Below are 17,198 nucleotides of genomic sequence, written 5' to 3'. Positions count from 1 at the left end.
ATCAACTCTAGACCTTTTATCTGCTTATTTGTAAATTAACTAATTACGGAATAACACACACCTAGACATGGAACAGCTGAGAAGCCAATTGTCCAATTACTTTTGTCTCTTAAAAAAATAGGGGGGGGGGGGGGGGGGGGGGGGCGCACATATAAAAAGTGCTGTAATTCCTACACCGGTCACCTGTTTTGGATGTAAATACCCTCAAAATGAACATCTAAACTTTCAGCTCATTATTTAATTTCAACTCCAATATGCTGTGGTAGACAGCTAAAATAATAATAACTTGGTCAATGTCCAAGAAACATCTCAAGGATGATCAATGGAAACAGGATTCACCTGAGCTCAATTTTGAGTCTCATAGAAAAAGGGTCTGAATACTTATGTAAATAAGGTTTTTTATTTTTAATACATTCTCTATAATTTCAAAAAATCTGTTTTCACTTTGTCATTATGTGTGTAGATTGACGAGGAAAAATCTATCTTAGAATAAGGCTGTAACATAACAAAAAAGTGAAGGGGTCTGAATACACTGTATACCAGTGTGCACGGTTGTCCGTTTGATGTAATTAAATAGTATATTATTTGTATCGTTCTATGGCAAATGTACATAATGTGTTTTGTAGTGATGTCTCCATGGCAGATGTTTGTATTGGCTTGTGTCTGGCATGCACGAACTAGACTTATTTATAGATCTGAGAGGAGAATACTGCCATGTTATAGAAAGGCATCATCCATTTATTATTTAATCAATCGGCTAATGTTGCCATTGTGCTACATGCATGAGTGAGAAAAAGTTGTGATGGACTACTTTCTGCACACGGTCAGTGTGAACCGGAGTGACTATCAGTACTGCCACATGCAATCGTGTTCCCTGCACTCAGCCCCTCCCGAGCTTCATTATGGCACCCCTCATGTCTCTTTTGTAACTAATGTTCCGATACTTCTGAGTATAACCATGTTCAAAGTTTCACCCAGAATCCAACAGTGGCTAGCTATGACAATCTGTTTGTACTGTATGGGTTGGGATTATGGTTTATTGTTTAGCTAGCTAGTTGGTGAAGCATGATTCATCACTCCAGAGAAGGCGTTTCCACTTGCTCTAGAGTCCAATGGCTATCTTAGGTTTGTGTGCGGCTGCTCGGCCATGGAAACCCGTTTCATGAAGTTCCCGACTAATAGTTATTGTGCTGACATTGCTTCCAGAGGCAGTTTGAAACTCAGTAGTGAGTGTTGCAACCGAGGACAGACAACATTTACGCGCTACGCGCTTCAGCACTCGGTGGTCCCATTCTGTGAGCTTGTGGCCTACCACTTGGCAGCTGAGACGTTACTCCTAGACGTTTCCACTAAACAGTAACAGCACTTACAGTTGATTGGGGCAGCTCTAGCAGGGCATAGATTTGACAAACTGACTTGTATGGTAGAAAGTTACGAGATTATGTTTTAATACTGTTTATGCATCGAATAGGGTTTTTCAGTACTCCCTCATCTGTGTCTGTGGGAACTAAGTTGGCCTCTGGGGTTTGAGCTAGCAACTGATTTAGGATGGTCTTGTCCTCTCTCAGAGCCTGGTATTTTGGTATTTGTGTACTCTGAGGTACCAGGGAGGAGATGGCTCTGGTATGGACAGCTGATAAGAGGAACCTTGTCTTAGGGGCCAAACTTTGACTTCTGTACAATTAGAACAGTTTTCACAGCAAATGATATCTGGCTGGGGGATACTCCTTCCTCAAATACAAAACCTCACCCTTTGACCCATTCCACACATGTTGTTTGTCATGTAGACTAAGAGGTTGTATCTTTGCCATCTTAACCCAACTCTGTTTCGGGGTTGTCAGCGATCACCAGATGATTGTTTGTCATTACTTCAGAGTCTCTCTCACTTGGTTAGAATTTCCACGACACCTGTTGGAAAGGTGGCATCCTATGACAGTGCCACATTGAAAGTCCCTGAGCTCTTCAATACGGGCCATTCTACTGCCAATGTTTGTCTACGGCGATTGCATGGCGGTGTGCTCAATTTTATACACCTGTCAGCAACGGGTGTAGCTGAAATAGCTGAATCAACTGATTTGAAGGGATGTCCATATACCTTTGTCCAATGTGTGTATTTCATGAACATGTGTACATGTCTAGACAATTGTGACTCATCCACTTAGCTATATGTGGCTGGGGGGTGGTTACAGCATTTCTGTCACATGAACCATCAATTTAGACAAGTGTGTCTGGGTAAGCATCATCTAATAATAAAATATTTATACAATATTTTCATCTGGACACGTTCTATTTTTGATATTGCAAAAGCAGACATGCAAGTAACCATTTCACTGTAGCTTTTACACCTTCTGTATCCTGTGCATGTGACAAACTTTGATTTGATATATAGTGTGTGTTCACCAGAGATGGTAATGTGAAGAACAACATGACCTGCACCAAAGTCAGATTAGGATTTAGGCCAAAGACTAGATAAAGTGTACTAATACTTTTTGCTTCTACTTTCACCACTTTAAGTCTTGAAAACCCTTGTTTGTTTAGCACATGGCCTCACATGTGAATCCTTAAAGAGATGGGTGGGGCTAAGGCTTAACCTCTTACATCTAGACGTTCCGCTAGCGGAACACCTGCTCCAATATCCAATGATAGGCGTGGCGCGAATTACAAATTCCTCAAAAATACAAAAACGTCAATTTTTCAAACATATGACTATTTCACAGCATTTTAAAGACAAGACTCTCCTTTATCTAACCACACTGTCCGATTTCAAAAAGGCTTTACAGCGAAAGCAAAACATTAGATTATGTCAGCAGAGTACCAAGCCAGAAATAATCAGACACCCATTTTTCAAGCTAGCATATAATGTTACAAAAACCCAGAAGACAGCTAAATGCAGCACTAACCTTTGATGATCTTCATCAGATGACACACCTAGGACATTATGTTATACAATACATGCATGTTTTGTTCAATCAAGTTCATATTTATATCAAAAAACAGCTTTTTACATTAGCATGTGACGTTCAGAACTAGCATACCCCCCGCAAACTTCCGGGGAATTTGCTAACAATTTACTAAATTACTTACGATAAACGTTCACAAAAAGAATAACAATTATTTTAAGAATTATAGATACAGAACTCCTCTATGCACTCGATATGTCCGATTTTAAAATAGCTTTTTGGTGAAAGCACATTTTGCAATTTTCTAAGTACATAGCCCAGCCATCATGGGCTAGCTATTTAGACACCCGGCAAGTTTAGCACTCACCAATATCAGATTTACTATTATAAAAGTTTGATTACCTTTTGTTGTCTTCGTCAGAATGCACTCCCAGGACTGCTACTTCAATAACAAATGTTGGTTTGGTCCAAAATAATCCATCGTTATATCCGAATAGCGGCGTTTTGTTCGTGCGTCCCAGACACTATCCGAAATGGTAAATCAAGGTCGCGCGCATGGCGCAATTCGTGACAAAAAAATTCTAAATATTCCATTACCGTACTTCGAAGCATGTCAACCGCTGTTTAAAATCAATTTTTATGCAATTTATCTCGTAAAAAAGCGATAATATTCCGACCGGGAATCTCCTTTTCGGCAAACAGAGGAAAAATCACAAAGACGGGGGCGGCCAGGGCACGCGCCTAAGCCCACAGTCCCTTGATCGGCCACTTGAGAAAGGCGATAATGTGTTTCAGCCTGGGGCTGGGATGACAACATTCAGGTTTTTCCCAGGCTCTGAGCGCCCATGGACGACGTAGGAAGTGTCACGTTAGAGCAGAGATCCTTTGTAAAAGATAGAGATGGCAAAGAAGTTCAAGAAATGGTCAGACAGGCCACTTCCTGTAAAGGAATCTCTCAGGTTTTGACCTGCCATTTGAGTTCTGTTATACTCACAGACACCATTCAAACAGTTTTAGAAACTTTGGAGTGTTTTCTATCCAAAGCCAATAATTATATGCATATTCTAGTTACTGGGCAGGAGTAGTAACCAGATTAAATGGGGTACGTTTTTTATCCAGCCGTGAAAATACTGCCCCCTAGCAATAACAGGTTAAGAGGGTGTGAATTCTTCTGAATGGGTATAGAGAAAGAAGAGCTCTCCAGTAGGTGTACCAAAACATTCAAGGGCCATTTTCTCAGAAGTGGGGTTACAAGGTGTAGTGTTTGATGTAGATATACCATTTTGTAGTCTGTGTTTTTATCCAATGTAAAAATAAAAAATAAACACTTTCCGGTGTGTCCTGTCTACTTAGTGTTTGAGGGTTTTTTTTTAAACAAAAATCATGCTCTCTGATTTGCCTAATATAAGTAATAAAAAATGTATTGTATTTTTTACTTCTGAGAATTAAGTAAGTATATATAAAACCAAATACTTACACTTTTACTCAAGGAATATATTTTACTCTGACTTTCACTTGAGTCATTTTCTATTCGGGTAACTTTACTTTTACTCAAGTATGACAATTGGGTTGTTCCACTGAGTAGGAAGAACATTTTCACTTTCATTCTGAGCTGATCAGTCAGACCACGTAGCCTAGAAGTATATAGCTAAATACACTAGCTAGCAAGCCATCCCATTACAGAAGTGAGATTATTGAATAAGGCAAAAAACTGACGAGTTCAATGTTTCTCCACATAAATGGCACATCAGTATGACCTTAAAGGTTGGTGAATTTGGCAACAACTCATTATGATAAAGCTAAAAACGCAAAAACCACGTTTTAGCTAACGAAGTGTTGTTAATCAACCTACATGAAAACAAGAAACTTCAAATCAGCAAATAACCTTGGGTAATTTGTAAGATGCAATAACGGTTTTGTAGTTATATCCACTCGCAGAATAGGATGAAGAGCATGCATACGTGTACATTAAGGGACTGCAAGCAGCACGTGCGATAAGCGGCTTGAACCTAATGGCCCATTAGAATTTGTATGTACATTCGCTATGGTACACTTATTTTTCCATCGTGCTTTATCCGATCTGATGCAACTGTGTGCAACAATATCCTACTGCTTTTATCGAATAATAACATGGAAGTGATCCACACACACACCATCAAAGTGTTGCACACGTCTTCATAAATGCTGTCCAATAAACGAGTGAATCGACAATGGCTTACTTTTTGCTGAGTTTCTCTGTATCCACCTCGGTAACGTCTGCCATCTTATTTTTCTCCTTCGCTAGACTTTATCGGGCGTTGGCATGCAAGTTATGGTGCATTACCGCCATCTACTGTACTGGACTGTGGGCCAGAGCAAGGGAGAAACTAAATTCTACCTGCCAGCCACGTTTCTCTTAAAAAAGATTGACATATATTTGAGACTATATCTAATGACGTTCTACTCAATATACTCTTTAAACTACTTTCCTGTATTCCCTTCTCCCTCATAGTAGATCTCAGCCTCCCTCTTTCCCTCTCATATTGCCCACACTGTATCAATACATGCTCCACTATCTCCATTTCAAAATCAAATAAAATAAAAATGTATTTGTCACATGAGCTGAATACAACAGGTAAAATGCTTACTTAGAAGCCCTTAGCCAACAATGCCGTTTTAATTAAAATAATGCAGTAAGAAAAATATTTACTGAATAAACTAAAGTAAAATAAATGAATGACGCTATATACAGGGGGTACCGGTATATGTGCGGGGGTACAGGTTAGTCACGGTAATTGAGGTAATATGTACATGTAGGTAAGGGGTAAAGTGATTATTCATAGATAATAAACAGTGAGTAGCAGCAGAGTAAAAAAAAGGGGTGTCAGTGCAAATAGTACGGTTTTATGGTTTGGGGGTAGAAGCTGTTAAGAAGCCTAGACTTGGCGCTCTGGTTCTGCTTGCTGTGAGGTAGCATAGAGAACAGTCTATGACTAGGGGGGCTGGAGTCTTTGGCAATTTTTAGGGCCTTCCTTTGCCTGGTATAGAGGTCCTGGATGGCAGGAAGCTTGGCACCAGTGATGTACTGGGCCGTACTCACTACCCTCTGTAGCGCCTTGCGGTCGGAGGCCGAGCTGTTGCCATACCAAGCGGTGATGCAACCAGTCAGGATACTCTCGATGGTGCAGCTGTAGAACTTTTTGAGGATCTGAGGACCCATGCCAAATCTTTTCAGTCTCCTGACTGGGAATAGGTGTTGTCGTGCCCTCTTCACGACTGTCTTGGTGTGTTTGGTCCATAATCATTTGTTGATGATGTGCACACCAAGGAACTTGAAGCTCTCAACCTGCTCCACTACAGTCCTGTCGATGAGAATGGGGGCGTGCTCTGCCCTCCTTTTCCTGTAGTCCACGATCATCTCCTGGCAATAATCACACTTTCCTGTTGGAGGCTTTCCTATCAAATGTAAAGTCTTATTCAACTGGCTGTTTCCCAGCCTTAATCAAATCAAATCAAATCAAATGTATTTATATAGCCCTTCTTACATCAGCTGATATCTCAAAGTGCTGTACAGAAACCTAGCCTAAAACCCCAAACAGCAAGCAATGCAGGTGTAGAAGCACGGTGGCTAGGAAAAACTCCCTAGAAAGGCCAAAACCTAGGAAGAAACCTAGAGAGGAACCAGGCTATGAGGGGTGGCCAGTCCTCTTCTGGCTGTGCCGGGTGGAGATTATAACAGCACATGGCCTAGATGTTCAAATGTTCATAAAAGAGAGTATCTCTACCGCTCCTGCTGTCTCTAGAGAGTTGAAAACAGCAGGTCTGGGACAGGTAGCACGTCCGGTGAATAGGTCAGGGTTCCAGCAGGTCTGGGACAGAAGGTCTGGGACAGGTAGCACGTCCGGTGAACAGGTCAGGGTTCCATAGCTGCAGGCAGAACAGTTGGAACTGGAGCAGCAGCACGGCCAGGTGAACTGGGGACAGCAAGGAGTCATCAAGCCAGGTAGTCCCGAGGCATGGTCCTAGGGCTCAGGTCCTCCGAGAGAGAGAAAAAAAGAAAGAGAGAAAGAGAGAATTAGAGAGAGCATATTTAAATTCACACAGGACACCGGAAAAGACAAGAGAAATACTCCAGATGTGACAGACTGACCCTAGCCCCCCGACACATAAACTACTGCAGCATAAATACTGGAGGCTGAGACAGGAGGGGTTAGGAGACACTGTGGCCCCATCCGATGAAACCCCCGGACAAGGCCAAACAGGTAGGATATAACCCCACCCACTTTGCCAAAGCACGGCCCCCACACCACTGGAGGGATATCTCCAACCACCAACATACCATCCCGGGACAAGGCCGAGTATAGCCCACAAAGATCTCCGCCACGGCACAGCTCAAGGGGGGGCGCCAACCCAGACAGGAAGACCACGTCAGTGACTCAACCCACTCAAGTGACGCACCCCTCCAAGGGACGGCATGGAAGAACACCAGTAAGCCAGTGACTCAGCCCCCGTAATAGGGGTAGAGGCAGAGAATCCCAGTGGAAAGAGGGGAAACCGGCCAGGCAGAGACAGCAAGGGTTAAACAAAAAATATCCTCCTCTCTTCTGTCCCTTCCTACCATCTTCCCCTCCCCGACTTTCCTATATACTTGCAATAAATGCCTGCCCTTAGTATCTCTATTCCACTGCTCCTGCCATCTCTGCATCATCACTGTCCATATCAGGGTTTTTTCCTCTGCCTTGCTCATTGAAACTACAACATCCCCGAACAAAGTGCTTCTTTAGCCAGTACATCAACCTTCTCTTCCCCTCCACCCCCACATGGACTGGAACCCAAGTAAATCTTATCTGTATACCCATCTATCTAATCCTGCAATGGGCTTGTAGTACATCATAAAGCAGGTCTTGTCTGCTATGTGATCTAAAGGACTGAAGACTCATCAACACTGCACATGAATCAGAGCAAATAACTACTCTGTCTGGCTTAACTTCCTCCATCCACTGCAAGGCCAACAGTATGGCCATCAGCTCTGCCATATATAGAGCCAGATGATCTGTAATACGTTTCCTGAATGCCACCCCACATTCCTGCACTACAAATGCTGACCCGGTGTGTCTGTCCTTGGATATTTTGAACAATCTGTGTAAATGGCCACAAAAATCCTGATACACAGTATCCAGATGTGTCTTAAACAAATCAGATGGATCAACACCCTCCCTATCGTTCCGTAGTCTTTCCAACACTTATTGGTTAACTACTGGAGGCGGAGTAGCCATGTTGGGTTTACAGGAATAGCTACCGTTGGACTAAACTCCCTTCCATACATCTCCATCGCCTGAGTATTACCCAGCCAGCCAGCCAATGCTTGTGCTCTGTCCTCTCTCATGTTCCCAGCATGCCTGTAAAATCCCTTTCGCAGGATAAGACACCCCATGTCCCTGTAGGTTGACCCAATAATTCAGCTGCTATTTACAAATCTGCAATGGCATATCCCCCATCTCCACCTGTACTGCAGACACTGGGGAGGTCCGAAACTCCCCACTACATTCTGAGTCCTTTCCCCTGTATGACATCTAGCCTTTCCAATGAGGTCTGGGCTGTCGAACCATACACTATACTGCCATAGTCTATTACAGATCAGATGAATGCAACATGCATGATCCTCAATGAGGAACGCCCAGCCGCCCACTTCTTCCCCATCAGACAGTCAATTACATTTAGCACCTTCTTACATTTTCCCACCACTCTCTCAATGTCTTCTGCCCAGGTCAGCCAAGTGTCAAAGTACACCCCAAATATATATATAATATATATATATATAATATCTAAATATATATAATATCCAGAAGACGAGGTCAGTACAGGTGGATCAAAACTGGGACCGAGCGATTGAAAAACAGCTTCTATCTCAAGGCCATCAGACTGTTAAATAGCCATCACTAGCTGGCTACCACCCAGTTACTCAACCCTGCACCTTAAAGGCTGCTGCCCTATGTACAGTTGAAGTCGGAAGTTTACATACACTTAGGTTGGATTAATTAAAACTCGTTTTTCAACCACTCCACAAATTTCTTGTTAACAAACTATAGTTTTGGCAAGTTGGTTAGGACATCTACTGTGTGCATGACACAAGTAATTTTTCCAACAATTGTTTACAGACAGATTATTTCACTTATCATTCACTGTATCACAATTCCAGTGGGTCAGAAGTTTACATACGCTAAGTTGACTGTGCCTTTAAACAGCTTGGAGAATTCCAGAAAATGATGTCATGGCTTTAGAAGCTTCTGATAGGCTAATTGACATCATTTGAGTCAATTGGAGGTGTACCTGTGGATGTATTTCAAGGCCTACCTTCAAACTCAGTGCCTCTTTGCTTGACATCATGAGAAAATCAAAAGAAATCGTAGACCTCCACAAGTCTGGTTCATCCTTGGGAGCAATTTCCAAATACCTGAAGGTACCACGTTCATCTGTACAAACAATAGTACGCAAGTATAAGCACCATGGGACCATGCAACCGTCATACTGCTCAGGAAGGAGACGCGTTCTGTCTCCTAGAGATGAATGTACTTTGGTGCGAAAAGGGGAAATCAATCCCAGAACAACAGCAAAGGACCTTGTGAAGATGCTGGAGGAAACAGGTACAAAAGTATCTATATCCACAATAAAACGAGTCCTATAATGACATAACCTGAAAGGCCGCTCAGCTAGGAAGAGGCCACTGCTCCAAAACCGCCATAAAAAAGCCAGACTATGGTTTGCAACTGCACATGGGGACAAAGATCATACTTTTTGGAGAAATGTCCTCTGGTCTGATGAAACAAAAATAGAACTGTTTGGCCATAATGACCATCGTTATGTTTGGAGGAAAAAGTGGGAGGCTTGCAAGCCGAAGAACACCATCCCAACCGTGAAGGCCTGGGGTGGCAGCATCATGTTGTGGGGTGCTTTGCTGCAGGAGGGACTGGTGCACAAAATAGATGGCATCATGAGGGAGAAAAAATGATGTGGATATATTGAAGCAACATCTCAAGACATCAGTCAGGAAGTTAAAGCTTGGTCACAAATGGGTCTTCCAAATGCACAATAACCCCAAGCATACTTCCAAAGTTGTGGCAAAATGGCTTAAGGACAACAAAGTCAAGGTATTGGAGTGGCCATAACAAACAGACCTCAATCCCATAGAAAATTTGTGGGCAGAACTGAAAAAGCGTGTGCGAGCAAGGAGGCTTACAAACCTGACTCAGTTACACCAGCTCTGTCAGGAGGAATGGGTCAAAATTCACCCAGCTTATTGTGGGAAGCTTGTAGAAGGCTACCCAAAATGTTTGACCCAAGTTAAACAATTTAAACAATTTTACTAGAATTAAATGTTAGGAATTATGAAAAACTGAGTTTAAATGTATTTGGCTAAGGTGTATGTAAACTTCCGACTTCAACTGTACCTCCAAACAGAAAATCCTTTATCCAGTTGTACGTTCTTCCTCCTACCCCAATAATATCAAGCTTGATTAACAACCCCTCCTTCCACATATCATACGCCTTCTCCACATCAAAAAAGACAGCTACAACATTCTCCTTGTTCACCTGAGCCTTTGACCTCTGATTCTAAGCAGAGCACTGGGTCCATAGCCCCCCTTCCCTTCCTGAACCCACTCTGATGTGGTGATACTAGCCCCTTGCTCTCCAGGAAGGAAGTTAGCCTCGCCTTAATCATACGTTCCATAATCTTTCACACGTGATGTTAAATGTGTTGGTCGATAACTTGTTGGCCTCGCTGGGTCCTTCCCTGGCTTCCGGATTGGTACCACTACTGCCTCCCAACTGCCTGGTAGTTTCCCCTCCTCCCACACGTTGATGTACAACGTGCCACATCAAGAAGATGGGTCGACATAACATAGCACACCTCATCTTTCCCAGGTGAAGATAACCCAGCCTTACCTATTGCCCTTTTCACCTCTGCCATGGTAAATGGTGCATTCAACACATAATTTACATCCTCCCTCCTATCCAGTACTCCTGGGTGCTCCTCTCTTGTTCTCTCTCTCCCCCTCTGCCCCTCCTCTGACAAATGTGCTGTGCTATGCACTTGGACAAACATTTTGGCCATCATCTCTGCCTTCTCATCTGTTACTGCCATATCCTCCCCATTCGTCAACACTGGATAATCTCACTCCCTTCTAACCCCACTTCTCCCACAGGTGTCGCCCTTCCAATGGTGTCACAGAACCGACGCCAACATGACCTCTTTGCCTGACGGATAGTTCTCCTCACCAGGGCCTGCTTATACTGAATCAGATGTTGGAAGTCATGCGTCCTTTTCAGTATTCTAAATGCCCTCTTTCTACTCCTCACCATTGCCCCACACTCCTCCGTCCACCATGGGACTGCTTTCCTCCTCCTCCTTCCTGAACTCTTAGGTATAGCCTCAGTAGCTGCCCCAACTCAGTTATTCATACTATCCACATCCCCTCTTATATCCACCCGAGCCATCACCTGCTCACTCAGCTCCTGAAACTGATCCCACTTTGCCCTTCCAAACACCCACCTGTCTACTCCACTGACACCTCCTCCAACCTACTGTACATAGTATGGGGTAATGATCACTCCCTAATGTCAACTCCTCCCATACATTCCACTCAAAAGATTCCTGCCATTATACTAGATACCAGAGTGAGGTTCAAGGCAGACTCTTTCCCTGTGGCTACATCAATCCTGGTCCCTCGGCTATCATTCAGGCACACCACATCTTTCATTTCTATCAGCTTTTCCATCACTTGGCCATTTCCATCCATCCGTTTCCCCACACCACATTACCTTACATCTATCCTGGCCCTCCATCCTCTCCAGCTCCAAACGAGATCAACGCTGGTACACACATTTTGATGTTGAACTGTACGCAATGACGTCTCAGCGTGTTCGAGGGGATCAGTCACAGAAGACGCTGCGCAAAAGTAGTACTGCACCCAGACCACCAGGGGGATCAGATTAGTTCATTTTGTTGCGGGCGGTCTTCATTTTTATAATTTTTTACATTTATTTAACTAGGCAAGTCAGTTCAGAACAAATTCTTATTTACAATGACAGCCAAACCCTCACCTTCTTCATTGAAGAACATTGGTCATTTACTAATTATAAATCTCTAATCACAATATTAAAAATACATTTGAATATGTGATCATCTGGTTTCTGAGCTTGCAAGCATGTTTTTCCCTTTCTACTTCCCTCGCTCTCCTCCCTTCATAATTTTAGGACATGTTTTGGATGGACAACTAGGGTATGACCACGATGCATTTAATTGATGATTAGTTATGTTACTCTTCAAACGTAATTAGATTGATGTGCTTGTGATTTTGCCACTTCCAATCGTTCACGGTATGGGAAATTCATGTTGTCTTTGTGTCTCTCCTGAGCAAAACCAAAAAGTTGATCAATGCAAAAACCGAACCAAAAATCAGACTGGGTAAATAAATTAGACAAACGAAAACGTATCATCTATCTTTATTAATATAGATACCAGCAGGTTTACATAAATATAATTGCAAGAGTATACAAATGCCCCAACAAAAGCAAAAATACATTTTATATAGATTCATTTTTGTAAAGGTAATATTTAACAGTTGTTCACATGGTAGCTAAAAACACACAGGTGATATGCACTCCCCATACCTATAACCTGTCAGTGCTATCAACAGGTTCACTACTGATCACCAGAAAAAAACCAGAATGGAAATAAAGCAGACTTTCACATCAAACCAAAGCCAGACAGGTTAAGGGGACACAAACAGAACAGTGTGTGAACAGACTAACTGATGACATTTACAATAAAAACAAAACACCCATGATGAAAATTCTGAATGACAAGTTTGTTTGAATTAGGTGAAATGTGTTTGTCTTGACTGACACAATCCCAATCATAAAAATAAAAACAAATCCCGGTGGCACACAGTATCAATACTATTTCAAAAAGTTACATAAATAATTAACATAATTACAATATTTCGTTATAGTTTCCCCTTTGCACTGATCAAGAGAGGCTAGATAGATACAATATATATTAAAAAAGTAACAGATATACATTTATATTGAATCAAGCTGCATAGCAGTTTGAGACAAAACTTCAATTGCACCGACGTTAAACAAATGCAATTCATATTTTCGTGAAAATAAATCAGATGCACAACAAATTGCACAACACTATACATTTATCTGGTCACTCATTTCTGTACGGCATTTGAAGCACACAAGTTTTATGGCTTACAAGATACTAGTTATCAAGGGCTAATAACCACTGACAATAGTGTCACAGTGGTGAATAAAACAGGCAGCACTGGTACAAGATAAATCTGGTATCTACTATAAAAGTTTGTCAAGGCACAAGTATATCATCCAATGTACTGAGCAATACTTCTAAAATATATTTGCTGTACACTGTGATGTCATAAATCATTGGTTAGTCTGGATGCAAATATGGTAAAAATATAGCTGAACTTTCAAGGTGACCCCTGCATTTCTGTAGTCATTGGTTGAGTAGGAAAAGTCATTCATTTTTAGGTCTTCAATAAATTAAACCTTTACCGGCACAATAAAGTATAGCGCCACTCAATTACAAAGACTCATGTCATCATCACTGTAAAACATGTAGCCTACTTGACAAATAGCCCTCCTATTTTGTCAAAGCTCATACAACATGGGATATTCATGGATTACATTTGAAAATAGGTATTTTTTCCCTCAATTTGCTTATGCTTGAAAATAACAATCTTATTGTGTATTCATAACACAAAACATTAACATGTTGCTGCCAAAATATTGTATGTATACTATATATAAAGAATGTACTTTATCATTGTAATTGGTCCAATGTTGAGTAAGGTGGCCTGATTAGCAACCTGCTCGGGTTGAGGTAACAAACACATTCTGCGTTTGGAGTTTTTTTGTAAACCCTGTTAACAAATATTTAATAGATGCTGTTTTAACTGTCTGTATGGCTTTATAACTGGCATAGTTGTCCAATAACTTCCTGCACTTTCCTTATTCAAGAGGTGAAATAAGATGTAGATGTGACAGTATAGGTTCAATGTTTCACGAATGATATCACAAGGGTTTGACTTTAAACTATCAGATTTGGACAAACATACTGTACAATTGATCTCAACCTGGCATATGAACGGAAATCTATCAAAGGGAAGAAAACAATGCACAGGAATGTACATGTGACTCAGTGTACATGGTATATTTTAACTCCCTCAATCATAAAGTTGTATCCCTGTCCTCACATCTACAAGGAGAAGATAAGCTTCACTGACAGATATGTCACACAAGACCACAGCCAACTACAGTTTCAACAGGTGGGGAAGGGCCAAATCCACATAACTAATATTAATACAATTACAGAGTTAAATCAGAACCAAACTTGTACATCAAGTCATTTGTGGGACACAATTTAGACAATATCTAAGACAAAAAATACCAAATAAATTAGATATGATTTCTGAAAAGATGTATTAGAACTACACCAGTAAAAAATATATAAAATATTTGTAAATCTTATAAAAATTTACAAATACTCATGACTATTGGAAACAAAACTACGAGTATTTCACAAGAGTTGAAGAAAGCCAATCACAGACAGCTCTTTTCTCCAAAGCAACTTAACGGTTCATTCTTCATGAGTAGGGTCCCTTTAAATATCTAAAAGAACACAGCTCAAGCTCTGGGATGGAGAATATGGGGCCCCACCAATCACATTACTAAAAATAGTTTAAATACTCTCCATTTAAAAAATCTGCTTGTTTTTAAAGTGAATAAAAGGTAATAATGTTAACACACAATAAAAGACAACAACACTAAGAGAGAAAGATGGAGGCACTCAACGAAGCTGTTATTGTTGTCATCAGAGACCAGCCCCTTGTTCATGTGTATACTCAGATTCAGACTAAAAACAAGACACAATCTTACTGTTGGCTCCACTCCTGCCCAATACTCACATAAAGAATAAAAGTACAAACCAGTTTGGCAGCAGTACAGGTGTAGGGTCTTAATTTGAGCCAGTTTGCTACAGCAGAAAAATAATCCTGCAGCAAAAGGAAATGTGAATTATTCTGTGGATTATAATTCATGGAAATTTTTGTAGGGGTTGATACATTTTTCATTAGAGTAAATCAAGTCTGAAATTTCAAAGTCGAAATTACAAACTTTAGAAGGCTTTTTAAAAGGGGTTAGGGGAGGATTTGTCCTTGTCCCATCACGCTCTAGAGACTCCTTGTGGCAGGCCGGGCGCACGCATGGCTGACTTTGGTCGCCAGCTGTACGGCGTTTCCTCCGACACATTTGTGCGGCTGGCTTCCGGGTCAAGCGAGCTGTGTGTCTAGAAGCAGTGCGGCTTGGCAGAGTCGTGTTGCAGTTGCAGAGTTGCAGCGATGTTACAAGACTAACTACCAATTGGATATCACGAAATTGGGGGTAAAAAGTACAACAAAAATATATACTAAAATACAAATAATAATAATAAAAACGTTTGTATATCTTGCAGTGCAGGAAAATTCTCAGCAACAAAAGAGTGATCAAATTAAGATCATACATCTGTATATCACGCCTGACACTAATAATCCAACTACAAACAACCATTCATGGTCAAGGCAAAACAGATAACTGCTCCAGTCACTTTCACCACTTTCTTCCTGTCAAAACATGGCGAGTCTCAAACGACAAATATGAACACACCAATCAATATGAGCCATAAAACTGGCCATTCATGAAGACGAAAAACGAGGCTGTGACTTGAGGCCTTGACTCAGGTCCTGGGGTGGCCCACTGTAGGCAAGAGAGTTGGTGTTTTACAGTAAGACAAACATACGGAAAACTCCTCTCTGATCTATGGATAAAAGTCCAGTTTGTGCGTGCCAGACGTGAGCGAATACAAACATCTTCCATGGAGACATCATTACAAAACAACACATTATCTACATTTGCGATAGAATGATACAAATAACAATATACTCTTTAATTACATCAATCAGACAACCGTGCGCACTGGTATATAGTACACATATATGGTTATGATCTATTCAAAATGTAGGCCTATTATTTATGTAGACTGGAAATGAATAATTTAAAGACTGGATTTTTTTTTTTCTCTTGATCCACATTGACCCTAATCTAGAGCATCTCTCGTACTCCAGAGTCTAATCAGGGAAAGATATCCATGGTGTAATACTGAAATACTTGAGTTATTCTCAGGAAGGGGTAATGGGAAGTTGGCTGCCAATAAGAAACTGGAATTTCATGAAAGGAACAATAAAAAAAACTAAAGCCATAACTCAAAACACATGCATGAGTAATAAAGTTGTCGAGATGTACTGACTAAATAGCTGACTAGCGAATGCATAGGCCAACTTAATGAGTAACTGGCCACAAAAGGAAAGCATCGTAAAGTGCTATAAGAACTAAAGTCAAAATATCTTACAAAGGTTATTTTTCACTAATTGTACATTTTCTTTTGCTATTTCCTAAAATACTTTTAATATCGTATAAAAAGGACAACAATGCGTTATAAACAATTGTGAGCCCACACTCTGGTCCTGGAGAAGACAGAATGCTGTGCTAGCTTCCACCACCATCCTTATAAAACCACACCGCAAAGTGCTGCTCTGAGAACTGATGAGTTAGCCAAACATTACATAGTGTCACGTTTCATTAAGAGCTGGAGGCGACTAGCTGCGAGATACACTGAACACACTGACAGTTGTGGGATAACTACAACCTATGTCCTATTTTGAGGTCCAGGTTTAGATGCAGTGGAGAACTGGTGCCCCGCTCGGCGCCACTGTGGAGCATCTACACATGAAGACTGTCCTCGGAGAAAAAGGCCGCTGAGGCTTACATGTAACTTGGAGTTCGGACAGGAGCCCACCGTTGAGTTTGTTTTCATTCTTCTGCCATCTGTAATGGGGGTCCACACCGGGGGGTCTTCTGCCGTCTGTAATGGGGGTCCACACCGGGGGGGTCTTCTGCCGTCTGTAATGGGGGTCCACACCAGGGGGTCTTCTGCCGTCTGTAATGGGGGTCCACACCGGGGGGGTCTTCTGCCGTCTGTAATGGGGGTCCACACCGGGGGGGGGTCTTCTGCCGTCTGTAATGGGGGTCCACACCGTGGGGGGTCTTCTGCCATCTGTAATGGGGGTCCACACTGGGGGTCTTCTGGGCTCCTAAAGGGAGGGACAAGTACATGTTTAAAGGACATAGAAGCATGTAAACAGTAGTCAGTGATTCAAATTTGAACTAGAATTCCAAATGGTTAATCCTGCTTTCTGA

General features: G+C 41.6%; 2 protein-coding genes across 8 annotated transcripts in view; both read right to left on the bottom strand.

Annotated features, from left to right (window-relative positions):
* The window catches only part of LOC106587184 (lysine--tRNA ligase), a 55,782-nt gene extending 50,550 nt beyond the window's left edge, over window positions 1-5,232 (bottom strand). Inside the window, exon 1 of one of the 2 annotated variants that reach the window (XM_014175274.3) lies at window positions 5,120-5,232. In XM_014175274.3, coding sequence (XP_014030749.1) covers window positions 5,120-5,163 — 44 coding nt within the window. In that variant the 5' untranslated portion in view covers window positions 5,164-5,232. The remainder of the gene's footprint in view (window positions 1-5,119) is intronic. The other variant, XM_014175273.3, reaches the window with a different exon arrangement.
* Window positions 5,233-12,367: 7,135 nt separating this feature from the next.
* The window catches only part of LOC106587185 (nuclear factor of activated T-cells 5), a 52,836-nt gene continuing 48,005 nt past the window's right edge, over window positions 12,368-17,198 (bottom strand). For all 6 annotated transcript variants that reach the window (XM_082969481.1, XM_045708948.2, XM_082969483.1 and 3 more), the window contains one exon: window positions 12,368-17,092. The gene's annotated coding sequence lies outside the window, so the exon portion shown is untranslated. The remainder of the gene's footprint in view (window positions 17,093-17,198) is intronic.

The sequence above is a fragment of the Salmo salar genome, chromosome 26 (assembly GCF_965601325.2).
Source record: "Salmo salar chromosome 26, fSalSal1, whole genome shotgun sequence".
NCBI classification, from domain to species: domain Eukaryota; kingdom Metazoa; phylum Chordata; class Actinopteri; order Salmoniformes; family Salmonidae; genus Salmo; species Salmo salar.
Note: the sequence above shows the minus strand (reverse complement) of the source record. Positions and strands in the feature narration are given on the sequence as shown.